Raw genomic sequence first — 24,220 nt, forward strand, 5'->3', positions numbered from 1 at the left:
GAGGCCAGAGAAGAGGAACCACGTCCTAGAACTGTGCTAAGCACTGTAATAACCTCAGCCTCACAAAGTAGGGGCATTATGCCCAGATTACAGGAGGAGAAACAGATTTAGATGACCAGTCAGTTGGCAGAGCTGAGATTCGAACCGAGAATCATGACTCTTGAAGCCCATTCTCTTCTGTATTTGTGACAATTGCTTTTTAAAAAAAATTATGAAATACTTCAAGCACACAAAACGTCATACATAAAAGTGTAACGAAGACCCATGAGCCCACCACCCAGCTTAAGGAGTAAAATGAGACAAAATAGAGACGGATAAAGCCCTCTGTGAACCCTTCCCAGTCACAACCTCCTGGCTTCCCCCAGAGGTAACCGCTCTCAGGAACTGGGTTTAACTCCCCTCCCCCCCGTGAAGGTCTACATCTTCACTACAGATGCGCAGCTCTCTAACAGCACGTGGTATTATTGTGCCTTTTGAAAACAAGTCAACTGTATCATGCTACAATATCCTTTTTCTTATTTTCGTGTTTTTTCTAAGATGCAGCCATGCTGACACATGAAGCCCCGCCTTTTCTCCTACCATGTACTACTCCACTGACTGAGCATACCAGTTTTCCAGTTTGTTACCAAAAATCTCACTGCAATGAATTTTTTTCCTACGTGCCTCTACGCGCACGTGCGTGCACACGCGTGTGTGTGTGTGTGATGGTTCCCTAACTGCTCACAAACATCTCAGTAACCTCATATAATTCCCCACCCCCAGCACTCTGACCTCATTCCTTCCCACTTGACCTAAAAATGATGCCCAAAGAAACCTGGGCAGACATAGTCACTTTGAATCCCTGCTCCACCACCAGACAAATGACAGTGACAGTGTCCCCTCTCTGGGCCTCAGTTTCCTCCTTTGTAAAATGGGGAGGGGGCTACCCTGCCCTCTTGTAGGGAGGCTGAAATGAAAGAACATTAAGAAAGAGCCCATCATGCTTGTAATTCCTTAGGTGCCAGGAACATCATCTCGAGTCAGAACACCAGGGAGATATACTTATCCTTATCTCTTGGATTAAAAATGCCGGGGCTTAGAAAGAGAAGCTACCACTTAGTCATCTTAGTCACAAAGCTGGTCAGCCGGTCTCATTTGTTCCTCGTGAGCATTAATAGCAGCCAACATTTACTAAGCACCTACTCTGTGCCGGGTGCTGTATTCAGCGCTGTGCATACATAACCCCTTTAAATTCTCATTTCCAACCCCACAAAGTGAGGACATGGAGGCTCGGACAGGGAACGAGTTTTTCCTAAGGCCAGTACGGGGCAAAGACCAAGCTCAGAGTCACAACCCTGACAGCCTTTGTGCAGCAGGCACCTCAAACTCTGTCTCTTTCAGGCTTTCATCCTAGAGCTTGCCAGAGACAAACCAGGCCTTGAAATGGCCTCTTCTCCTTAACCAAGCAAGCTGCCCCTGGGGGATTTGTGGCCACCACAGGTGCAAGGAGCAGTTCCTCTCCACTCACATCCTGAAGCACACTGGCAGGGCCCACCCCCTAGCCTGACAGCCCAAGGGCCCAGCAGTGGAGCCAGTGGAGCCCATCTCCGGCAGGGCTGAACAGGAAGTGGGGTGGAGTTTGGGGCCCAACGAAGTGGGATCTGGTACCCCACGACTGCTGCTAGCCAGACCAACCAACCCACTGGGAGAAGATGCCTGGTGGTCCCAGACTCCTTCACGCCCCGCCTGCCGTTGTCTTCCTCGTCTTGCTCGTGGCCGCTGGCCTGGGTACTAGCCTGGGTACGTGGCTAACAGGCGGGTGCTACTTTGGGGTGGGGGTGGGGTGACTGGGGAGGCTGCAGTGAGGGCACAGGTAGGGGGAAGGGCATCAAGAGGGAGGGGAGAAGAGCCAGGAGGGGAGCTGGGAAAGACCCTGGTAGAAACTACATCTGTCTGCTCATTTCAAGCAGGCCTAAGGGAGGCCAGAGGGGGCTTGGTGACATTGAAGGGGCATCACAGCCCCATGGAGGGAGGCAGGGGTCAGAGGTGCCTTCCTCACCCCCACAGGTCAAAATAAGGAACTAAGATTGCTTTTGACTAAGCTCCAGATCTGGGGGCAGGAGTGGACTTGGGGGAGCGCTCGGCTTCTGAAAGAAGAAAAACCTTTCTTTCTCTGCCTTGAACTTCAGTCGCCCCCCCCCAACACACCTCTTACAGGGAGCCCCTTCTCAGTGCTGGGGGAGGGGTGCCTCATGACACCTCCCCCACCCCACCCTCCTCCAGCAATGCCAGCTGTTTGACCAAGGAGTCAGAGAGGCCGCTGGTCACCCAAGGTTACACTGGAGCAAGGACTGGAGCCCTGCCCCTGAAGTTGCCATCTCTACCCCTACCTCTTCCTCCTCTCTTCCTTACCTCCCTCCTTCACCCTCTTGCCCCCCTCCCCCCGCCCCCCACACCCAGAAGAGGCAGATCAGCCTGCTGACTGGCCGGGACACTGAAAGCTGGGGCATTCGGAGCAGCCAGGCTGGGCTGCCCCTGGCTCCCTCTAGCCACCCACCCTGCTAAGCCCCCCGCGATACCCCCCAGCACATACCAAGGACTGAAATCACCCCTGACCCTCAGGTCCACACATGCAAGTCACAGAGAATGAGGAGCAGGCTCAGAAACACAGGACAAGGCAGACCCAAAGACTGACAGAAGGAGGCCCAGGGGGCCTGGGGTTTGAACCCCCAGCCACTCCTGCAGCCCTGGGCCTCTGCTGTCCTGTCTGAAAAATGGGATAACAAGAGAACCTACTTCTAAGGGTTCTGTGACGATTATACAAGATAAAGTGCCAGGTGCGGGGCCAGGCTGGGGCTGAGAGACTAGAGCAGGAAGGCCCTCGGGAGGAGGTGATGCCCAAACTGACTCTGGAAGGAGCTGCCTGGACAGTCTGGCACCAGGGGACCGAGTATCCAAACAGTAGTGAGTTCAGTGGGGCCAAAGCACAGAGTGGGTGTGGGGAGGGTGGCAAGAGGTGGCACTGGAGAGAAGAGTGAGGACCCCCAGGGTGTGTCACCACCCTAGGTATCTTACTCTCCTCCTCCAGGATGTCCTCCTCCCCACGAGGTGTGTTTTCTCTCTCCTCCCCTAGGTAACCCCCACTTCCCCTCCCAACACTATGTGTCCTCTGCCCCACCCCTTCCTTTCCTCCCCAGGAGTGTCCTCATTTGCCTCCCACGCATACCCAGGAGCGCTGCAGCTGCAGGGGATCCTGTGTCCCCTCCAAAGTCCCTGACTCATCCACCTCTCCACAGGCACCAAGTACCATACCCCGTGGAAACGCTGGGGCCCACCCTCAGTGGTCGTGACCTTGGGGGATGAGGCCCGCCTCCCATGCCTGCCCAATGGTCCCCACCCTGGCAACAATACCTCCATCATATGGTGGCGCATTCTTCATGGCAACTACACCCTGAAGTGGCCACCTAAGTTTGAGGGTCGTGGCGAGGGCCCCAAGGGTGAGATGACCATCCGGTCAGTGAACAAGAGCCACAGGGGCATATACAGGTGTGAAGTCCGGCACGAAAACAAGACCGAGCACTCCTGTGGCACCTACCTCATCGTGCGTGGTGAGTGTCCGTCCTGGCTCCAGGGCCCCACCACCCTGCAGCTGGGGCCTCTCGACTTCCTGTCCAGATAGTGGGGATGGAGCCAGTGCCTACGGAGCAACGAGGGGGTGGTCTCGTCTCAGCAGGGCCTTGCTGGGGGCAGGGTGGAGCGCCACGACTCTGAGCTGCACCCCTTCCTCACAGAGCCGTACCCCAGGCCCTTCCTGAACATGGGGGAGGGCACCAAGAACAACATCATCACGGCCGAGGGGATTATCCTGCTGTTCTGTGCAGTGGTGCCCGGGACACTGCTGCTGTTCAGGGTAAGCCACCAGGACCAGGGCCGAGTCTGACGGTCCCCACTCAAAATTTGGAGGAACAACAGCTTCCACCTCACAGGGGCCACGGGGCCTAAACTAATTAATACAGTGATGGGATTTTAAATGGTGCTGGGAGGGGGGCGTCCTACCTAGGTCTCCCCTCAGGGCTGTCCTCACTGCCCTTCTCCAGGGATGTTCTCACTCCAAACCCTCCCCCGGGGTGCCTCCCCTGCCAAGAGTGCTTTACTCTCCCCCAACCCAGGAGTGCTGTGACCCTCCAGATGCAGCCAAGACCAGGGAAGATGGGGGCTGGGGTCCTCCCAGAGTCTCTGAGTGCACCGGCCTCTATAGCTATTTACTATTGTTGCTTTTATTCATGGAGAACAATTAGGCAGTGGAGACAGCCAAAAGGACACTGGCTCAGACCCAGAGACCTGCCACTTACTCAACGTGTGGCTTTGGGCATGCTCCTTACTCACTCTGGTAGAGCACTTCCTGGCATCCAGGAAGGCGTGCAAACATATGGTCTCCCCATCTGCACCCCACCCCCCTCACTGAGGCTCCCAACACCCCCTCCCACCCCCTGGCAGAAACGGTGGCAGAATGTGAAGTTTGGAATAGACGCCCAGGATGACTATGAAGATGAAAATCTTTATGAGGTGAGTGAAGTGTGCGGATGAGTTAGGGGCGGGTGCCTTTGAGGGTCTCATGGGGGTCCTTGCGGGGTTGGCTGAGGGCAGGGACCCAAGCATCAGGGCACTGAGGCCCACCACTCTGTTTGCGCCCCAGGGCCTGAACCTCGATGACTGCTCCATGTATGAGGACATCTCCCGGGGCCTCCAGGGCACCTACCAGGACGTGGGAAGCCTCCACATCGGAGATGTCCAACTGGAGAAGCCGTGACTGTGACCAGCTGGGCTGCCTGTGCCTGCTGTGCTCCCAACTCCCGTGTCTCTACCGCTCCCTAGAACCAGCTCTTTTCGCAATCTTTCCTGGGAGTGTCCTGCACTGACTTCGCCTTTGGGAGCGGCTGCTCTTCTTCCCTCTGTACTGTCCTCACGTCCTGCACACGCCCTAACTCAGTCCTCCCCCTGCTGCCTTTCCCCGCCTCCCACCCACCCACCCAGCCAGTAATGAGCCCTTAATCGCTGCCTCTAGGGGAGCTGATTGTAGCAGCCTCGTTAGTGTCACCTTCCCCCTCCCTGCTCTGTCATGGCCACTTAGTGATAATAAATCCTTCCCAATTGCAGACCTTGGCAGCAATCATGGATCTCATGGAGACCGCCTACCCTCCTCCCATGGGACCCAGGAGTCGAAGCTTGCAGCCCCTTCCTCCCTCAAACCCATACCTGGGACCAAGTGGCCAGTCTTGGCTGACCTCTGAGAGAAACAGGAAGTGCCTTAGGGAGGGTTTTGTCGCAGACCATGTCTTCCCTGAATATGGGGGATACACAAGGAGGGAATCGAGGTGACCATAATTATTTATGCGTATCTAAATTCCAGAATCACAGAGAATTGTCTGGTGAGACTGGTACCAAATCCTACTATGGCCACACCTGTTCTCTGTGAGCGGATTTGTGGCGGGGTTTTTGGAGAGTCTGTGGCCTTAACTTGGGGAAGGTAGGGGAGACCCAGGGTCAATGACGAAGAAACAGAGAGATGTAGAGTGTCTGAGATAAGAGGGGAGAAAGACTAAGGCAGAAAGATAAGGACGGAAAGACGAAGATATTAGAAAGATAGAGAGGCAGAGGTCGAAAAGAAAGAAAATTCCGCAGAAAATAGGACGTAGAGAGGCTGACCCCTGAGACTCGAGCCAAGCAAAGCAGGAGGTGGGGAAATGACTGCGATGGCGATGCAGAGACGCAAAGATGGGAAGAGAAGCGCTCCGAGGGAGAAAGCGACAGGGAAAAAGAGGGACAACGGGGAGCGGGAGAAAAAGAGACAGAGAGAGGGACACGGACAGAAACAGAGAGGCGGAGAAAGAGGAAGACCAAGACACACAGAGACGGAAAGCGGGGAGGCTGCTGCGCGGACGAGGGCGGGCGCAGGATGGACTCGCCCCCAGCCCCGCCGGGAGGCATCACCGCGCGCCGCGGACCACGGGACGGACCCAGCGGGAGAGGTCGGGCGGGGCCGGGGCGGGGCCGGGCCGGTGCCCGCGGGTCCCGGACGGAGCGGGGACAGGAGGGGCCTGGCGGCCTGCGAGAAGGGGAAGGAAGCAGAGGTGCCGGGCGGGCGCGGGGCGCCGGCAGGAAGCGGGGAGGGGCGGCGGGGCGGGGGCCTCCGGAAAAACGCCCCAACTTCCTGCCCCGCCAGAGCCAGGAAGCGGGAGCCGGGACACAGGGCCCGGGATCGCCGAGCCCGACCTCGGGCGCCCCGCCGGTCACCTCCCCGCACGGACACCAGGTACTCTGTCCGTGGCCCCGCCCGGCCTCCTCCCCGCTGCCTGGGGAAGTGGGAGGAGGAGGGAGGGGGCTGGGGCGCTGCCGGCAGTGGAGGGGCCTCCTCGGAGCACCCCTGAGCCAGACGCTGCCCCTCCCTGGGCCTCAGTTTTCCCATCTGTCAAAGGGGACAAAGAGAGATCCAATACCTGAAGAGTGGCCAGTAGGTGGGGTGAGGCGTGCGAGGCCAGGGACGAGGCCTCCAACTGTCCACGGAGACGGATGATCGCTCCCACTGTACGGGTGGGGAAACTGAGGCCCGGGGAGCAGAACCAACAGGTCCTAGGGCACACACGTCGTGAGACCGAGTGCAGTTGGGATTTGAACTCGCAGCTGCTTTCCACTAAGCGCCGTCCTCCGACCCCGCATGCTTTAGGGCCACCTAAAAAGAAAAACGACAGTTAACGTCGTAGGCCTCTGTGCTAAAAGTCGCAGAGCGCGTTAGAAAGCATTTGTGGGACGCTCTTTTTCCTGGGCCATTAACCATACCCGAGAGCTCGATCGTAGGGGACAGAGCCAGTGGTCCTCCCCCATTGTATAGATGGGAAGACTGAGGCCTGGAAAGAAATTAATTGCTTATTCCAGTTTACAGCGCGTGTCAGAGAGAAAGGTACCCTTGAACCCAGGATTCTTGCTTTCCAGCCCCAGCGGAAAATATGCCCGGGTGAGGGCGGGGGGGGGGGGTGGGGGATGCGAAGAGAATTAATGTACGAGCCTGGGGAATTCAACTGGTCCACGAGTTAGGGAGGCGAGATAGGGCGGGGAGCCCAGTCCGGGAACTAATAGAACTAAAGACCGAGGTGAGTCCAAGGTATCAGATTGAGTCCTGGATCGGAGGCTGGAACCTTCCGCACCTCGGGCTGAGGCGGGGGACCGGGGCAGGGGGCGGGGCCCAGGGGTGTAACGGGAGCAGTCGAGATACGGAAACGCCAGCCCTCCAAGGCAGGCTAGAGCGGCCCTATCTGACCAGCGTGGCGCAGTAGAGAGCTAGAGCGGCCGGCAGGAGGAGTAGAGTCGCCTCACAGAAGCTGGGCTAGAGCGGCTGGCGGGAGGAGTGGAGCTGGGCTCAACGACTGCCTCTGGGGCAGCTAGAGCGACTCGGAGGCGGGGGTGGGGAAGCCCGGAGCCGGCGCGTGGAGGCTTTGGCACTGGCAGCAGCGGTGGCTTCTCCTCTGACCTCGGAGCAGGTGAGGGACGCGGCCCCCGGCAGGCGTCAGACCCTGACTCTGCACGTCCGCCTCAGCATCCCTGGCTGTACATACTGCCACGTCCTCTGTAGGATTTGGGGCCCGCGTAGACCCGCCACGTCCCATGTAGGTTTGGGGACTTGTGTAGACTCTCCACGTTCCATGCAGATTAAAAATTAAAAGGTCCTACAGACCCCGCCAGGTTTCTGCTAGCCCGCTGTGACGATCCGGATCCTTACAGATATGGGGTCTCCATCGATCAGTAGCATCCATCCCTTAGAACGTAGGGCCCTGCAGATAATGTCTGGAGATTACCACACGCCCCCATAGAATTCTGATCTCCTTTTAAGTCTCCAGAGGTCCCATAAACTGTCTACTTTCCCTATGGTTTCATGATCATGTGTGGCCTCATGATCTTTGTAAACCCACCATGCGTCAAGTAGAATCTGGAGCCTTATTCATTCCAAGGGCCCCTTATGGACTCTCTCAAACTGCTCTGTATTTTAGGTTTTTTAAGGTTCCCAGAGGTTCTTGGAGCCCAGGATCATCCACTTCATATCTTATAGACTCAGCCCTGCATAGAATCCTGGTGTCTGTGTTGTCCCCCACACCTACCCACTTTGCTCTAGGGTCCTCACCCCTAAATCTGCCCTTATTCCTGTCAGCCCATGCACACAGCACCCCCTCTGCTGGACCTCAGGCCTTGTCAGTTGCCTATAGATCCATCTGACAGCTGCAGTCTATAATTCCCCAGCCTTTTTGGCAGCCCCAATCTCCTAAGTAGCCAAACCCTCCCCCCACCCTCTCTGGGCCCCAAGCCTCTACGGAACAGCTGAGTCCAATCCGCATTCCTGCCCAGGCCACAGTGCCCACATACCCCTCACTTTCCTATGCCACATAAGGAGACCTGATGTGTCTCAGTTTGGGTCCAGATTTTAGTTTTCTAAGGTTGGGGAAGGGATTCCCCATGCTCTAAAGCAGCACATTTTGCTAGTTAAATGCTTAAAATCTGATGCCAGACCACCTGGGTCTGAATCCTGGTTCTGTTCCTTATGAGCTGTGCCTCAGTTTTCTCCTCTGCAAAATGGGAGTGATAATACCTCATGGGAATCACTGAGAAGATTAAATTAATTGATATTTATAAAGCAGTAATGCTGTGCCTGGCGCATACTTGATGACACTTAGTGCACAGTGAGTGTTAGCTGTAATTTCTTATTATTGTGATTATTTCTTATTATAGAGATAATACACGTCATGAGCATGATTCAGGGCCTGCCTGGTACTGAACATTCGCTCAGATAACATGTGACCTCTCCTGTGCCCTCTTGGAATCTCCCTACCCCTGTTGAACCTGTCCACCCCTAAGTGGGGTGAGCATAGTCATAGTTTCCAGCCCAGAAGTTGCAGCTGGCGGCCTGGTGAAGGTTTTCCATCTCTGATGGGAATAACAATAGCATGGAGTGCTTGTGGTTGTGAGGGTTAAGTGAGTTACCGTGTGAGAAGCACTCAGAGCAATGCCTGGCACCCTGTAAGTGCTATGTAAGTTTAGCATGCATAATAAATAATTACTGTTATTTTCCTGCCTTGGTTTGCAAATTTATTTATGTGAACGTTTAGCAGTGCTCAAATCTTGAATTACTCAAGCTTGGATGTTGGACAAATACCCTTATGGAAAAGAATAAAAATGATGCCTGCTCGGGTGAACCCATGGGATGGCATTTGGACACTCCAAAAAGCATCATTGTTTAATGATCATAGTCAAAGTCATAGCTACCATTTATTGAGTGCTAGGGAGGAGGCCTGTGGAAGAAGGAGAAGGGTGGGTCTCAGGAGACTAGGGTTATAGGGTTATAAATAGCTCTGGGCTGTGGGGAGTGCCCCACCCCCACTGGTACACCCCACCCCTGTTTCCACAGCTCTTCCTGCCTGACACGGGCTTGCGTGGCGTTAGTCAGACTAATTAAGGACACAGAAGATGTCAGTGGAAGATGCAGGGAGAAGTGGAGATGCTGAGGGAAACGATGGGAGAGATGAGAGACAGCGCAGGAGACAGCAACTCAGAGAGGTGCAGGGACAGTGGCTGCAGAAACCCGTTGTGGGAAGGCAGAAGCAGAGACTGAAGAGAGACAGCGGGGAAAGACAGGGAGCAGCAGAAGGGATGGGGTGGAGCTGGCTGAGGGGGAGAGGAGTGTGGGGAGGCAGAGACAGTGCGGAAGATGAGGCAGGTCTGAAGGAAGGGGTAGGAAATGAGGAAACTGGGAGAAAAAAGGCAAAGACAGGCAGATTCAAGGGAAAGACAGCCAGAGATTGCTGGCTGGGGAAAGGAGAGCCTGCAAGATAGCATGACACAGGAGGAGAAGGACACACCTTGGGAATGAGCTGGCTGAGGACCATTCCTTGTTTTCTGGGTCTGGAAGCCAGAAAGACACCAGGTCCCTGAGGGAGGAGGGTTCAAAGTTTTGTTTTCTTATGTGGAGAGAGTTGGGGGTTGGGGGGTGCCATTATGATTTCCTGTCACAGGAAGTGGGGCTGGTGAGTTCAGAGGCAACATCCTCCCCAAGCCTATCACAGATCAGAGGAGAGCCCCCACACACCCCAGTTAGCTCCCTCCTACCTCCACTTTAACCTTCCCAGCTCTGCTGGTCCCCAGCCCCTCCTCCTTCAAGCCCTGGAGCCTAGGCCCCCAGTCCCTCCCCGCTCAGGGCTCTGAGTCTGAGCCCCCAGCATTAGGGATCCTAACATCGCAGGCTCCCACAGCCAAAGCTCTCTCATGGACCCAAGCTCCTGAGCCTCCAACTCTGCCCGCCCCCCCAAACAAGGCTCCCTGTCCTTGGGCTCCCCGCCCTGGCTGGCCTCTGAAGGGCTCTTTGTCGCCACACAGAGGCCCCATTGAGCTGCGGGAGGCCTGCATAGGGGAAGGCTGTTTACTCACCTTCACACCTGCGCCAGGAATCTGTGAGTAACCGCCCTGTGCAACCTCTTCCCACCCCCTAACCGCGGCCCCTCCTCTTCCCTCAGCCCTGCAGAGCCCATGGAGGCAGACGACGTCGTGGCCCGAGGGGCGGTGAGTGGAGAGAGCCAAGGGGTGAGCGGACTGGGGGGCTGTGAGGTGGGGAGCACTGCGGGCTGAAGCCAGTCCCCCTCCCACAGGCCCCAGGGCCCCCGCGGCCTGGCCTGGTGCCCCTCAGCATCATTGGGGCCGAGGACGAGGATTTCGAGAACGAACTGGAGACGGTGAGGGGGAGATGGGGTGGGGAAGCTCCCGTCCCAGTCTTCCTGAGGCCCCAGCCCCTCCAGTGCCATCCTCAGTGTCCCCTCCCACCTTAGGTCTGATCTCCATCCGCAGACGCTGTCCCTCTGTGTCCTCTCACTGCTCATCTCTTACTTTCGTGGCACCTCCTTCCGCACCCCTCCCCACCCCATCCTTGATCTTATCCTTTTCATTCTAACCCCAATTTTTATCGCCACCTCCCAGTTATAGCACAGATCCCCATTCTGTCTCCTAATTTCTGTCCTCGTCGCCCCTCATTAGAACACTAAGTCTTCTCCATTTTCCCTAACACCTGTCCTGCTGCCACTGTTACCGCAGACTCTGTCGTCATCCCCCTCCCCCCCCAGCTTGGGGGGAATGCCAGGAAGGAGGGTCAAGCCCAAGGCCCCTCATCTGCTCCCCACTGCCCCGCCCCCATCCCCACCCCCAGAATGCAGAAGAACAAAACAGCCAGTTCCAGAGTCTGGAGCAGGTGAAGCGCCGCCCGGCCCACCTCATGGCCTTCCTGCAGCACGTGGCCCTGCAGTTCGAGCCAGGACCCCTGGTGAGGGCGGGGCTGGGTGGGCACGGGGACGGGCAGGGCTGGGCCAAGCCAGAGCTGTCAGTTCAGTCAGTGTGTTAGACCCGCGAAGATGGGCCAGGAGGGTCTGGAAAACAGATCCAGAATGCACATCTAGACCTAGAAAGCCAGAGGGACCACATGTGACCCAGGCAGGATCGCAGGTGCCCCGTGTGGACCTGTGAGCAGCGTGTGCGGGCCGGGCAAGCACACAGCAGGGTCGTGCAGGGGACAACTGAGAATCCAGGACCCTGGCCGGAATGGGGCTCCCCACCCCTCCTGTGCTTGTGGCAATGTCACCCATCAGGGACAGCACCTTTTCCCACGGACTGGAAATCAATTCCTCTCCGTGACTTCGGCAGGTGCCACCAGTCAGTCATTCAGGGCTGGTGCTTGGGAGAAGCCTATTAGCCTTTCTGGATCTAAGCATCACAGAAGGTCCCGATCCAGAGACAGGAGACCACCACGGGCATCTTACAAGGCCAGGAGAATGTAATCAAAGATCCAGAAACCTGTATTAGGCGGGAAACACCTGGGAAGTACAGAGGCAGAACCGTGAGAAACACCTACAGAGTCTAGGGAACCCAGCAGGTGATGTAGGAAGGAAGAAACCACAGCACTGGCCGGAGGGGAGACCCCACGGACTAGGATCCCATCCCAAGAAGCCCGCACAGGCCTCCAGCAGGGTTAGCCCAGAGCACCAGGCTGTATTGCATGGCAGGTCCAGCCAAAGAGGAGACTTACGGAGATTTCAGGGAGGGAGCCGGGGTGCAGCAAGAAAGGGCTCTGGCCAACATCAAAGCCTTGGAAATGCCTTCTCTCCAGGGAAGTGGCATCCTCTTCTCTGGTATATGTAGGCTCTGGCCCTCTGGGCAAGGGGGTCCCCCTCCTCAACCTGGGAGTTTCTAGAACTCGAGCTCCTGGACTCAGCCCAGGGATGGTCCTGACTGCCATGTCCTTCCTGCGAGGGCCTGGACCCCGTGGCCCCCAGCGTTTGGAGGTTTGTCCTCATGCTGCTCCCTCACCTCATCAGCCGGGGGAGTACCCGAGGGGCAGTTGTGGTCTCCTGTGCTGCTCCCAGGTGGCCTCTCACGGAGTTTTGCTTGAGGGAGAAGGCGACAGATTTGTCGAAAGTGTTAAGTGTGCAGAGACCAAGTCCCACCCCCACTGGGCTGAGTCCTTAGCACACTGAGACCGTGGCCCTCACCTGACAAGAGCCCCCCAGGAGCCAGCACAGGTCGGAGTCCCCAATGCATCGCTGGAGTCTCCAGTGCATCGCCAGCGTCACCCAGCACAGCTGGCACACAGGCGGTCCCAGCAAGTGCTTGATGAGTGAATGAATGAATGAGCCACACTCATTCACCTATTTACCCATGCCCCCCGAAGACTAACCTTCAAGTTGCTCAGGGGGTTTCTAGGCAGTGGAGTGTGGTGCAGACGGGCTGCCTAGGGGTCCGGTCCTAGCCTTATCACTCATGAACTGTGTGACCTGGAGCAAACTTCTTGAGCTCAGATTTCTTATCTGTGAAATGGGATAACAGTGCCCCGTGAGCGAAACAGGCGCACTTTATAAAGGGTTTAGTATGTGCCCGGAATACACCAGCCCCTGTGTAGCTGGTGATGGTGGCAACAGCAAGGAAGAGACCGAGCCACAGAGAGCCACCCCCAGGATAACACTTGGCAAATGCTTATGGTGGCCCCAGGGAGGCTGTGAGAGAGGCAGGGGCTAGGGGTGGGGATGGTGGGGAGCGGGGGACACACTTCTTGGAGGATTTGAGCCCAGGCCTTTCCGAGGAGAAATGCAGTTTAGGTGGGTGACAGCGAGGTCGCACTCTGTCTCCTTAGCTCTGCTGCTTGCACGCGGACATGCTGGGCTCACTGGGCCCCAAGGAGGCCAAGAAGGCCTTCCTGGACTTCTACCACAGCTTCCTGGAGAAGACCGCGGTGAGAGACACCTCAGAGGGGCCCCAGTACCCCTCTGCCCTTGGCCAGGAGAGCCACCCTGCACCTCCCAGCCCCCGCCTTGTGCAGGGCGGCCTGGCCCTTCGTCCACTGCCCCCGCCCCTCAGACCACCAGGGGCACCTCGGCTGCTACCCCAGCACTGCCGCGTTCTCCCCTTCACTCCCTCCTCTCTCCTGAGCAGGTTCTGCGGGTGCCAGTCCCTTCCACAGTCGCCTTTGAACTTGGTAAGGAGAGGAGGGGGGACTGCAGGATGAAGAAGGGGTCTCTAGCAGGGACCAGGCCTCCTGGAAGGCCCAGGGAGGAAGGCCGCATGCCCATGCTCCTTGGACAGTGAAGATTCCTTCCTTCCTTCCTCCTTTGTGCCTCAGCAGCCCAAGAAAGCATGCCTGTTGGGGTCCCGGGGTTGATGGGGAGCAGAGGCCCAGGGAACTGGCCCCCAGCCCTTGCCCATGTCCCTGCAGACCGCACGCGGCCCGACCTCATCTCCGAGGACAACCAGCGGCAGTTTGTGCAGGAGGTGGTACAGAGCCAGCAGGCGGCCGTCAGCCGGCAGCTGGAAGACTTCCGCTCCAAGCGGCTCATGGGCATGACACCCTGGGAGCAAGAGCTGTCCCAGCTGGAGGCCTGGGTGGGGCGCGACCGAGCCAGCTTCGAAGCCCGGGAACGGCTTGTGGCTGAGCGACTGCTGGCCCACCTGGAAGAGATGCAGTGAGTAGGGCCAGCCCCTCCGCAGCTGCCGGGGTGCCCTCTGCCGCCCCGACTAGGTCAGGGCTCCCTGTCCAGCATCATGGTTCATTCCTTAGCATCTTCCCCGACTGCTGGGTCCTCTGGTGCTGGCATGTCAGTTCATCTGGTTTTTCATCTCCCCTTCCCAGCTTTGGGATCCCTCCCAGTTTCCAGGTCTCCCCAAGGCCTGTGTTCAGGCCTGGCGCTTGGGTCCTGTCCTTGTCACTCCCGTCCTCCCCTCCCTCCCATGGTCCTCCGCAGTTGCTCCAGCAGGCCCTTTCTCCGCCTCTCCTCTCTCCTGTCCCTACCCAGATATCTGTGCTGGGTGGACAGGGACCTCAGGCTTAGCAAGTTTGTCACAAACTTTCTTCTCTTTGCAGACACACTATCTCTACGGATGAAGAGAAGAGGTGATGGAAGCAGAGAGGGCAGCAGCACAGGCGTTTCGTCTCCTGGGCCTGAGGGAGGAGGCGCGGGGGGCCGGGGTGTGGAGGAGCACCCCTGGCCCTGTCCCGTGGGGCCCCCTCCCCTGTCCTCAGATGGGAACAGGAAGTGGTTGTGGGATTGGGGTGGGACGCAATCTGGGAAGGCAAGGCTGTGGGGCACAGTGTGCACGTTCGTCCCCTCCTCACAGTGCCGCTGTGGTCAATGCCATCAGCCTGTACATGCGTCACCTTGGCGTGCGGACGAAGAGTGGGGACAAAAAGTCAGGGAGGAATTTCTTCCGAAAAAAGGTGCTTCCCTGAGTACCCAAACCTGGCCCTTTCCTCCCCAGAGATCCTATGGGGTGCCCAGAGACTCTGTGCCCCTGGGGTGCAATCCCTCTATGTTGCTGGCTCAGAAATACCCAGCCCCCTCTCGCCTTCCCCTCTGCCCCGCAGGTGATGGGGAACCGGCGGTCAGATGAGCCGACTAAGACCAAGAAAGGACTGAGCAGCTTCCTGGACGCTGCCCGCTGGAACCGGGGAGAGCCCCAGGGTGAGGTGCCCAGCCTCCACCCACCCCGACTTCCCCACACTGCCCCGCACGGTCCCATCCGTCTCATCCATCCCATCTCTCATTTCAGCCCCAGATTTTCGACACCTCAAAGTGGAGCCTGATGGTAATTAACGGTCCTGAAGCCAGAGCATCCATCTTGGGACCTAGGAGGGGTCCAGACTCCTAGTCTGAGGGAGGAGGAGGGGTCTCCTGGGTGATGGGGAAGACAGGGCTGGAGTATAGCATCTGCTTCCCCCCGGCTGTTGTAGATTAGAGTCTTTCTCCCTCAATGTCTCCCCAGCTGAGAAGCCAGGCCTCACAGAACGGAAGGGAGGCCTAGGGGGGCCCTCTCGGGACCGAAACATCGGGGGCTCTGGGCAGGACACCCCTGGAGTTTCTCTGCACCCTCTGTCTGGAGACAGCCCAGACCGGGAACCAGGTGAGTTAGTTGGACCCCCTGGTGAGACTGCCCTGTGGTCTCCCCACCATGTCCCTCCCTGCTCCTGGTCACCAGTGTTATCAGTTTGCCCTTTCCACGGCTTCCCTCCCAGGCTCTGACCTCTGTCCTGGCGACTTGGGTCCCACCTTGGACCACACTCCCCATCAGCCAACACGGCTTCACTTCCCAGATACCTCTTTGAGGACACTGCCAGTCGGCCCCTGTGGAGGGAGAGCCCACCAGCCCCATTAACCTCACTCCTCACAGTGCCTGTGTGGCCCCCAGCCCCTGGGACCTCAGACAGCTACTTGGCCAGGCCGGGGTTCATAGCCCAGCCCTGCGACTTCCTTGTATCTTGGCGGTTATCCTTCTCTCTGAGCCTCGGTCGCCACATCTGTAAATTGGGTTTGCCCTCTTCCTGCAAGTCCTGATCAAGGGTCAGGAGAACAGATGGCTGTGGGGGCGCTAAGCAGAGCGCCCAGTCTCCCCGCCAGGATCTACCCATGATGCTGTTCTCTAAGGTCTCTCCATCTGTCCGTCCCCCGTGGAAGTACAGAGCAACTACTCGGTGTCTGCCAGGCCCTGGGTGGCTTTGGCCCCGCATCCCCACTCCATGGCACAGGAAACTGAGGCCCCCAGAGTGGGGGTCTCACTGTCACAGGGGCACCCCAGCCAGCCCTGTTTCCCCCCCCACAGGCGGTGATGTCCCACCGGAGCTCGGGGACCTACCCCCGCAGGGCCCGCCCAGCCAGGAGGCCCCAGCCCCCCTGGAGAGCACTGAGGAGGGCGCCGACACTGAGAGGTGCGCGGGTGGGGCGCGAGCCGGGCGCAGGAGTCAGGCAGGGAGGGGGCCTGTTGGGGGTCTTGCTGCCTGTTGCACCTGCTGTTCCTGAGCCACCTCCAGTCTGCCCTGCCCCTCCCTCTTCCCATCTTCTCTGTTTCCTTCTTCCTCTTTTCTCATTTCCTCTGTCATTGCTTCTTCCTCTCCTTCCCTTTCATACTTTTTTCTTCTCTCTTTCTTTCTCTCTCTCTCTCCTTTCCTTTGCCCTTCACTCCTCAGCTCCTCCCGGCCCTTCTCCCTCCACCCCTTCACTTCTTCATCCCTCCCTCTCCTCTTTTAAGCCTCAGCCAGTGCCTTGCTCCTGCCTCCCGGTGCCCCTTCCCTTAGCCCCCCACTCCTCTGTGCTCCATGCCTGGGGGCCCTGTCCCCCTCACAGTTGGGGGGCAGGCTGTCCCCTGCCTGTCCTTGTGCCGCTGCTTTGGGGGCCCTTTGGTGGGTGGGGGAGGTGACTTGGGTTCCCTCTGGGTCCACCTCTGACCCTGTGCCCCTCTCTCCCCAGAAGGTGGAAAAGGTGGGTGCCTGGGCCCTGGGTGGGGGGGAGGGCTAGCCCCTCCCCCATTTCTCCCAGCTCCTACCCTCTCCCCATGGGCCACGCACTCCCCTTCACCCTGCAAGGGGTGGGTGGGGACATCACCCTCCCAGCCAAAGAGCTAAGTATTAAACTTCCCCTTCTCCTACCCCCAGCTCCTGGCTCCGCCCCCATCCCCCTGCCTCAGGGAAGGGAGGGGTCAGTCCTGTGCTCCATGCTGGGTTCCCCTCCCCTCCTGACCACCCCCTACTGCCCTAGCACCCCTAGATCCCACGCTCCTTCTGACTCTCTATTCTCTTCTGTTGCATGTTTGATCCCTGTCCTGGTCTCTCCCTGTCCCTGTCCTGGTCTCTCCCTGTCCCTGTCCTGGTCTCTCCCTGTTGTGGTCTGTCCCTGTCTGCCCCCCGCCCTCCCCTCCCCCGTGCTGGTCTCTCCCGTCTCTCACTGTCCTGGTCTTTCCCCATCTCTGTGCTTGTTCTGGCCTCTGCCTTGGGGTCCAGGCTGTCGGGGCGTCTGGGGCGCTCGGAGAGCCTGCGGGTGAGTGACCGCCGCCGGCCTTCCCGGGGCAGCCTCGGGGCTAAGGGCCGGGGTGGGGGCCGCTCCCGGAGCGACGTGGACATGGACCCCAGCTCCGCCACGGCCGTGCTTGGCCCTGCCCGACGAGCCACGTACGTCACTCCACCGCCCCCCAACCACTGAGTCAGTCAGGAGGGTCAGGGGATAGAGGGGGGTTGTTGCCACAGTCACAAAGAGCTGAGTATCGGACGCCAAGGTCACTGAGGGCCTTCAGTGGTCACAGGAAAGGTACGGGATGCTTCTTTCTAGAAACGTGGGGGCTGATCTGCAGCATGGGCCACCCTAGGGGCACTGAGTACTCAGGCCGCAGAGGGGAGTGGAATACTAGGAGTTAAAGTGTCTTCCCTAGGAGCCCCAAGCCGGGACCCTTACAAGGCCCTCTGTCCAACAGCCCCGAGCCTGGAGATGAGGGGGAGCCGGGACGGTCGGGACTAGAGCTGGAACCAGAAGAGCCCCCTGGCTGGCGGGAGCTCGTCCCCCCAGGTACCCTGCACAGCCTGCCCAAGAGCCAGGTGAAGCGACAAGAGGTCATCAGTGGTGAGTGCTACCCCCTCCAGCCCGCAATGGCCAAGGACCCAGTCCCGATGCAGGGAGATGATGCAGGGAGATGCGGGTCTTGTTGTTATTTACAATATGCAGAGCCTGAAGGCAGCCTGTTACTGGCAGAGGGTCATTTATTACGTAAATGGTAGAACAGCCACTGTGGATCAGGAATGCTGCTGGCAAAGTGACATTTCCAAGGAATTTCTCGTTGTGCAGGACAGCACTGATGTTAAGAGCCAGAAACGGGATGTAAAGTCTTAATTCTAGCATAAGCCTTTATCTCCCTGTTTGCGAAGCATCGGTAGTAATAGTTCTCATCTCAAAAGATTATCACGGAGATGAGATGATTCGCATGAAGCGTTTAAGCATCGTGCTGGGCACAGAGAGCGTTCGAATATGCCTGCTGTGGTCACCATGATGGGGAGATTCCACAGGGAAAAGTTTGGAAAGTGCTTGCTTCTGGGCGGAGAGACAATGGGGGTGTCATTTCTGTCTTGATTCTTTTCTGCGATTTCAGTTTGTGTGTGGAGGATTTGGCAAAAGTAGGTGCTTTTAGAACCTTGTTTAAAGAAAGTACTCATCTGTAATTTTTAGGGCAATAGGTGAATGCTTTGAGGGTCACACAACCTTCTAAGGATATGATCAAAACATAAGTCATGCTCTCCAATGGAACCTTCTGGAATGATGGAAATGTGTGATGTTTGCGCTGTCCAGTGGGGTAACCACCAGCCACATAATGGCTGTTAAGCACTTAAAACATGATTAGACCACTGAGAACTGAAATTTTTGTTTCATTCCATTTTAATTAAAATTTGAAGAGCGGTATGTGGCCAGTGGCTACCACACTGGACAGCATAGCAAGTTCTCTCACCAGAAAAATATGCGTAACACACAAAACTGTGCATTTAGTCTCTGGGGACTTACAGGGCCCCTGGATCAGAGGCCATCAACCTGTGTGCAGAGGGAGTCATTGTCCCCAAAACCAAGGCTGACACACTTGCTGGACGGTTAGACACCAAACTCAGCTGCGAGCTTGCTGGCAGTGGGGCGGCTGCCTTGTCTCAGTACGCCTGGAACTTTGCCCATTTTGGCACTGAAAACACCATGTCCTGGGAAGCCCATCGGTGCGGGGCAGACTGGAACCATTGGTCACTGTGGCTGGTGCCACTGCCAAAAAGGGGAGGCAGTGGGTCGAGGAATACTCACTGGCTATCGGGCGGATGACTCCACCCAGACAGAGCTGTCCCATCCCGCCCCCAGCCTGCCTCTGGGCCGCTCCATGGTTGGCACCCTCCCCGACCATGCCCCCTGCCTGGTGACCCCACAGAGCTGCTGGTGACGGAGGCGGCCCATGTGCGCATGCTTCGGGTGCTGCACGACCTTTTCTACCAGCCCATGGCAGACGGGGGCTTCTTCCCCCTGGAGGAGCTTCAGAACATCTTCCCCAGCCTGGACGAGCTCATCGAGGTGCATTGTGAGTGCAGGGCCACGGCCCCACTGTGCGCTCCAGTGCCGGCTCCCTCCTTGGAGGCCTCGGCAACTAGACTTGGGTCCCAACACGTTCTTGTGCAGACTCTGTTCCCGCACTGGGGATGACCCCGCCCCAGATCCCCAGAGCTCACACTCTAGGCCGGACAAGGCATGTCAGCGAGTGCAAGCATGATGTGGGGACGGGCCCATCAGCCCCAAGGGTCGGGGAGACGCACCTGCAGCCGCAGCCCTGCCAGCTCCCAGCTGGGCTGTGCGTGCAGCCTGCAGGACCTGATCGCACACCTTCCTCACCACCCCCTACAGCCCTGTTCCTCGATCGCCTGATGAAACGGAGGCAGGACAGTGGCTACCTCATTAAGGAGATTGGAGATGTGCTGCTGGCCCGGGTAAGGGCGCCCAGCCCAGGCTCCCGTCCCCCCCTCCCAGCCAGGGGCCTGGATGCCAGGGTTCTGGGCCCCCAGCCCTGTCCTCCGTCTCAGCTGCCACCCCCGGGTGGGGCTCGGCTTTTCCCGCTCCCTCCTGAGACCCCTCCCTGGCCTGAATCTCGCTGTAGTTTGATGGTCCCGAGGGCAAATGGTTCCAGAAAATCTCCTCCCGCTTCTGCAGCCACCAGTCGTTCGCTTTAGAGCAGCTCAAAGCCAAACAGCGCAAGGAGCCTCGTTTCAGCGCCTTTGTGCAGGTGAGGTGGGCGGGCGTCTGGGCCCTGGGTCCTGGCGGGGAGGGGCTGGTGTCCCAGCCCTGAGAGGGGGCCACCTCAGCTCGGCTGTCCCCTCAGGAGGCCGAGAGCCGCCCTCGGTGCCGCCGCCTGCAGCTGAAGGACATGATCCCCACGGAGATGCAGCGGCTGACCAAGTACCCGCTGCTCCTGCAGAGCATCGGGCAGAACACAGGTGCCCCCGCCGGCCCTGCCCCGCCGGCCACCCGCCATGCATCCCCCACCTCGGCCAGGGACTGGTGGCGTCCAGGGTTGGGGTTCACCGGTCGGTCTCTCCCTTGCCCACAGAAGAGCCCGCAGAACGGGAGAAAGTGGAGCTGGCGGCTGAGTGCTGCCGGGAAATCCTGCACCATGTCAACCAAGCGGTGCGGGACATGGAGGACCTGCTGGTGAGCCTGGGTGTGGCCCCAGCCCTGGGCAGCCAGCGAGCCGCGTGTCTGCCTGAGTCAGCCTGACCCTTGGCTTGTCTGTCTCATGTCACTTTCACTCTGGAGGTCAAGCCCGGCCCTTCGCTTGTCCCCCTCAGGGTCACTGCCTTTCCAGGGATTAGCTAGGCCTCAGCTCCTCCCTCTCAGGGTCACGGGAGGTCAGGCCTGGCACTCTGACCCTTGGGGTCATTGTGGGTTAGCCCCAGCCCTTGACTTGTCCCCGTGACACTCTCTCTCCTGCTCCAGCGGCTCAAGGATTATCAGAGGCGCCTGGACTTGTCCTACCTGCGGCAGAGCAGTGATCCTATGCTGAGCGAGTTCAAGGTGACCCCCCTCCCACCCTTGCATTCTTCTGTCCCCTTCCCTTGGCCCTGCTGCCCATGATTCTCTGATAATGCACCCAGGGAGCCAGAGAGGCCCCTCAACTCTGACCAGCACCCATCCTGACCCCCAACTGCAACAGGCACCCCACGGTTATCCCCACCTTCCCCTGCCCTGTGCCAACCATCATCCTTCCTGCCTCTAGAACCTGGATATCACCAAGAAGAAGCTGGTCCATGAGGGCCCGCTGACGTGGCGGGTGACGAAGGACAAGGCTGTGGGTAAGCGCCGGGGCAGCGAGCAGGGCCACAGGCTTGGGTGGGCTCGGGCTGGGTGCTGAGAAGAGCCAGGGCTCGGGCGGCTCGGGCAGGTGCTGAGCACGGCCCTGCCCCCTGCAGAGGTGCATGTGCTCCTGCTGGATGACCTGCTGCTTCTGCTCCAGCGCCAGGACGAGCGGTTACTTCTCAAGCTGCATAGCCGGACGCTGACACCCACGCCTGACGGCAAGACCATGCTGCGACCGGTGCTGCGGCTCACCTCCGCCATGACCCGCGAGGTGGCCACTGGTGAGGCCTGGCCGGCATGGCTCAAAGCACAGCTGCCCATGGAGTTGGGGGGGGGGACCCTTCAGAGAGCTGGGAACTCATTCTGCTGATGGGGAGGCTGCCGCAGAGGCTGAGAAGCAGGAGGTTTGGCAGGCCCGAGGCAGGGCTGTGAGAGGGGGGGCTGGGCCGCCCGCTGGGGAGGGCCGGGGGGCCAGGCCTGGTTGTGGATTTCCTTAAGTGAGATGGGAAACCGCCCTGGATTTTTGCACAGAGGAGCAGCCTGCTGTTTTGTAAAGATGCCCGACTGCCGCTCAGGGACTGTCGGGGCATGGGTGGAAGCTGGGAGCCCAGCCATGCGGGGTTTGCATACGTGTTTCCAGGATGCTGCCCCAGAGCCTGGTGGTGGGGACGTGTTGCCCAGTTAGGTGTGGGGGTGTTAGAGGGAAGGCTGGAGGAGCAAACCTGGGGGATATGAGCGTGGGAGTCCCCAGGGCTCCACCAGTGAGAGGGCCATCCCCAGCCTCTCACGGGTGTTCAGGGAGGACGCATGCTGGGGTTACCCTGGCTCTGAGCCCCGCTGCTCTCTCCCCTTACAGATCACAAAGCCTTCTATGTCATCTTTACCTGGGACCAGGAGGCTCAGATATACGAGCTGGTGGCACAGACGGTGTCGGAGCGGAAGAAGTAAGGGGATCCAGGTTCCACACACTGGTGGGGGAGGAGGCCCAGGCCTCCGAGTCCCTTGGGACAGGGCGAGTGCGGGAGACGCAGCACAGGGTCTGGGCGCTCTGACCGCCCAGGGGCTGGCCTGTGTCCCCAGCTGGTGTGCCCTCATCACCGAGACAGCCGGATCCCTGAAGGTCCCTGCCCCCACCATCCGCACCAAGGCTCGGCCCAACCCAAGGTGAGGGGACTGGAGGACCAGGGGTGGGGCCAGCTTCCCGTGTGTCCCCAGAACCTGAGCTCTAGCCTCGTCTCCATCCGTGTGCATGTGCGTGTGCCACGCCATCACAGCCCATCTGTCTGTCTCCTGTCCAAGCCTCTGTCCTCTACTGGCCGAGCCTCTCTGTTTCCATCTCCCAGCCTCGACTCCTGTCCCTGTGTCCGGACCTCCCCACCTCCCCACCTCCAGTTCTCTGTCTCCCTGCCCCTGTCACCCCTTGGGGCCAAGGGTAAGGGGTCACCCAGCACTTCCCCCAGCACTCGAGAACCCCTGCTCAGCAGCTCCGAGAACAGCAACGGTGGTAGCCGAGAGATGCCCCTTGCTGACGGTGAGCCTGGGGGAACATTGATCGGGGGCAGGGGTGTCCATAGGAAGCTGGACAGGAACCGAGTACCCTCCCTGCTCCCCACACAGGCCGGATCGAGAGAACCCTCAGCGCTCTCCTGCCCTTCTGCAGGCCCGGCCCTGAGGGCCAGCTCGCTGCCAAGGCCCTTCAGAAAGGTAGCCCCACCCCCGCAGGGTGCCGCCAGCCCATGGGGGTGCTTTCCAATGCGCCTCACACCCAGCAGCCAGAAACAAGGGCACCAACACACCCCCAGCATGGCTCCAGGGCCCTTCTCCTGCGGCTTCCGACCCCTCCCTGACGTTCAGTCCAGCTTCTCCCTGGACCCATCTCCTTCCTCAGTGCCCCAGTCCTGCCCCAGCCTCCCTATCTGCCAGCCCAACTAACCCCAAGTTCAGCCTTGCCTGGCACGCACCCTCACCCCCACCCGCAGGCCCCCGGCGTCTCCTGCACGTTGCCCCACACCTGTCTCCCTCTGAACTCCCCAGCCCAGCCCTGCCTCTGACTCTGCCCCCTTGTCCCTGGCTAGTTCTGACCCTCAAGCGGCTCCTGTTCCCCTCGGAGGAAGACAGCGGGGCAGGGCCTCCCCTCCAAGGGGATGGGGTCCCAGGGGGCGGCCCCCTGAGCCCCACACAGACCCAGGAAGTCCAAGAGGAGCTGCTCTGCCTGGAGGAGACCGTTAAACAGCTGGAGGTGGTGGCCGGGGTAGGGAGGGGAGGAGGGGGCGGACAGGTGCGGGGGACCCCTCTCATGGATGGCCCCCCAACCAGGAGGTAGAAGAGGAGTTCTGTCGCCTACGACTCATCCTGTCTCAGCTTGGGGAGAACACTGTCCCCCAGCCTGGCTGTACCTGAGGCCGCCCCCAGGCAGGTGAGTGGAGGCCTCGGGGCTCCCCTCACCACAGCCGCAACCATCTCTCCCCCCATGTCTGCGTCTTTCTGAATCTCCCTGATTAGCCTCCTGCCTCCGTCTCTCCATCTCTGTCGGTTTTTATTTCTCCAGCTATTTTGCGCTCTTTCTGCCCACTCTCCCTTTCTCTCCCTTTGTCCCTGTTGCTCCTCCCACCCATCTCTCTGTGTCCCTTCTTCTACATCTCCTAGGCCTTTCGCAAGATGGAGAGGACTTGAGGACCAGCCGCCCACCACTGCACAGCTGCTGCAGCGTGTCTAACCCCGAGGGCCTGGGGACAGGGAACTGGGCTTTTGGGGCCAGATCTGGGGGGGTCCTAGATTGGATCGCTGCCTCCCCCAAACCTCCCGTTGGTCCTTCTCTCCCTCCCACCTTCTGCTTGGGGGACTCAGGGCTTCATTCCAGGGGACACCACAGTGATCCCTATTTCTCGGGCCATCTCAGTATTGCCTCGGGGGGGGAGGCCACCCCTCTTCCCCCATCCCCACCCCAAGTGCCTTTGCTCTGTTTTTATACCCTGAATTGGAGGTCTATTTTTTAATATATATTATCTAAGGAGAAGTCTGTGTCGTGAGGACCGAGCAGG

General features: G+C 59.0%; 2 protein-coding genes across 5 annotated transcripts; both read left to right on the forward strand.

Moving 5' to 3' along the window:
• The first annotated feature begins 1,600 nt into the window (after positions 1 to 1,600).
• On the forward strand, positions 1,601 to 5,135 carry CD79A (CD79a molecule). Its single transcript, XM_016129923.2, has 5 exons — positions 1,601 to 1,779; positions 3,276 to 3,587; positions 3,771 to 3,889; positions 4,477 to 4,545; positions 4,676 to 5,135. Exons 1-5 carry the CDS (start codon positions 1,692 to 1,694, stop codon positions 4,787 to 4,789), a joined length of 702 nt encoding a protein of 233 aa, XP_015985409.2. The 5' UTR covers positions 1,601 to 1,691; the 3' UTR covers positions 4,790 to 5,135.
• A 587-nt stretch (positions 5,136 to 5,722) lies between these two features.
• Positions 5,723 to 23,967, forward strand: ARHGEF1 (Rho guanine nucleotide exchange factor 1). 4 transcript variants are annotated; one of them, XM_016129917.2, is made up of 32 exons: positions 5,723 to 6,008; positions 6,203 to 6,292; positions 10,533 to 10,578; positions 10,665 to 10,748; positions 11,216 to 11,329; positions 13,190 to 13,288; positions 13,489 to 13,531; positions 13,769 to 14,015; positions 14,414 to 14,443; positions 14,668 to 14,767; positions 14,915 to 15,011; positions 15,100 to 15,135; positions 15,313 to 15,450; positions 16,147 to 16,252; positions 16,791 to 16,802; positions 17,321 to 17,488; positions 17,788 to 17,933; positions 19,267 to 19,413; positions 19,734 to 19,816; positions 19,984 to 20,109; positions 20,206 to 20,320; positions 20,434 to 20,534; positions 20,820 to 20,897; positions 21,100 to 21,175; positions 21,293 to 21,460; positions 22,036 to 22,123; positions 22,260 to 22,343; positions 22,523 to 22,710; positions 22,797 to 22,883; positions 23,255 to 23,418; positions 23,496 to 23,595; positions 23,826 to 23,967. In XM_016129917.2, the coding sequence occupies exons 1-31, from the start codon at positions 5,755 to 5,757 to the stop codon at positions 23,577 to 23,579; spliced, it is 3,399 nt and encodes a 1,132-aa protein (XP_015985403.2). In that variant the 5' UTR covers positions 5,723 to 5,754; the 3' UTR covers positions 23,580 to 23,595; positions 23,826 to 23,967. The 4 variants fall into 4 exon arrangements, with proteins under 4 accessions (XP_015985403.2, XP_036088248.1, XP_015985405.2 ...); XM_016129919.2 differs by lacking the exons at positions 5,723 to 6,008; positions 6,203 to 6,292 and adding an exon at positions 7,248 to 7,514; XM_016129916.2 differs by lacking the exons at positions 5,723 to 6,008; positions 6,203 to 6,292 and adding an exon at positions 7,562 to 9,579.
• Positions 23,968 to 24,220: the final 253 nt, after the last annotated feature.

The sequence above is a fragment of the Rousettus aegyptiacus genome, unplaced genomic scaffold (genome assembly GCF_014176215.1).
Source record: "Rousettus aegyptiacus isolate mRouAeg1 unplaced genomic scaffold, mRouAeg1.p scaffold_m13_p_14, whole genome shotgun sequence".
Taxonomy (NCBI): domain Eukaryota; kingdom Metazoa; phylum Chordata; class Mammalia; order Chiroptera; family Pteropodidae; genus Rousettus; species Rousettus aegyptiacus.

Coding starts and splice junctions, on each gene's coding strand:
- CD79A (XM_016129923.2), top strand. CDS start 1,692: ATGCCTGGTGGTCCCAGACTCCTTCACGCCCCGCCTGCCGTTGTCTTC. Junction 3,588..3,770: donor CACCTACCTCATCGTGCGTG/GTGAGTGTCCGT, acceptor CCTTCCTCACAG/AGCCGTACCCCAGGCCCTTC. Junction 3,890..4,476: donor GGACACTGCTGCTGTTCAGG/GTAAGCCACCAG, acceptor ACCCCCTGGCAG/AAACGGTGGCAGAATGTGAA.
- ARHGEF1 (XM_016129917.2), top strand. CDS start 5,755: ATGGGAAGAGAAGCGCTCCGAGGGAGAAAGCGACAGGGAAAAAGAGGG. Junction 15,012..15,099: donor GAACCGGGGAGAGCCCCAGG/GTGAGGTGCCCA, acceptor CTCTCATTTCAG/CCCCAGATTTTCGACACCTC. Junction 22,124..22,259: donor ACGGTGTCGGAGCGGAAGAA/GTAAGGGGATCC, acceptor CTGTGTCCCCAG/CTGGTGTGCCCTCATCACCG.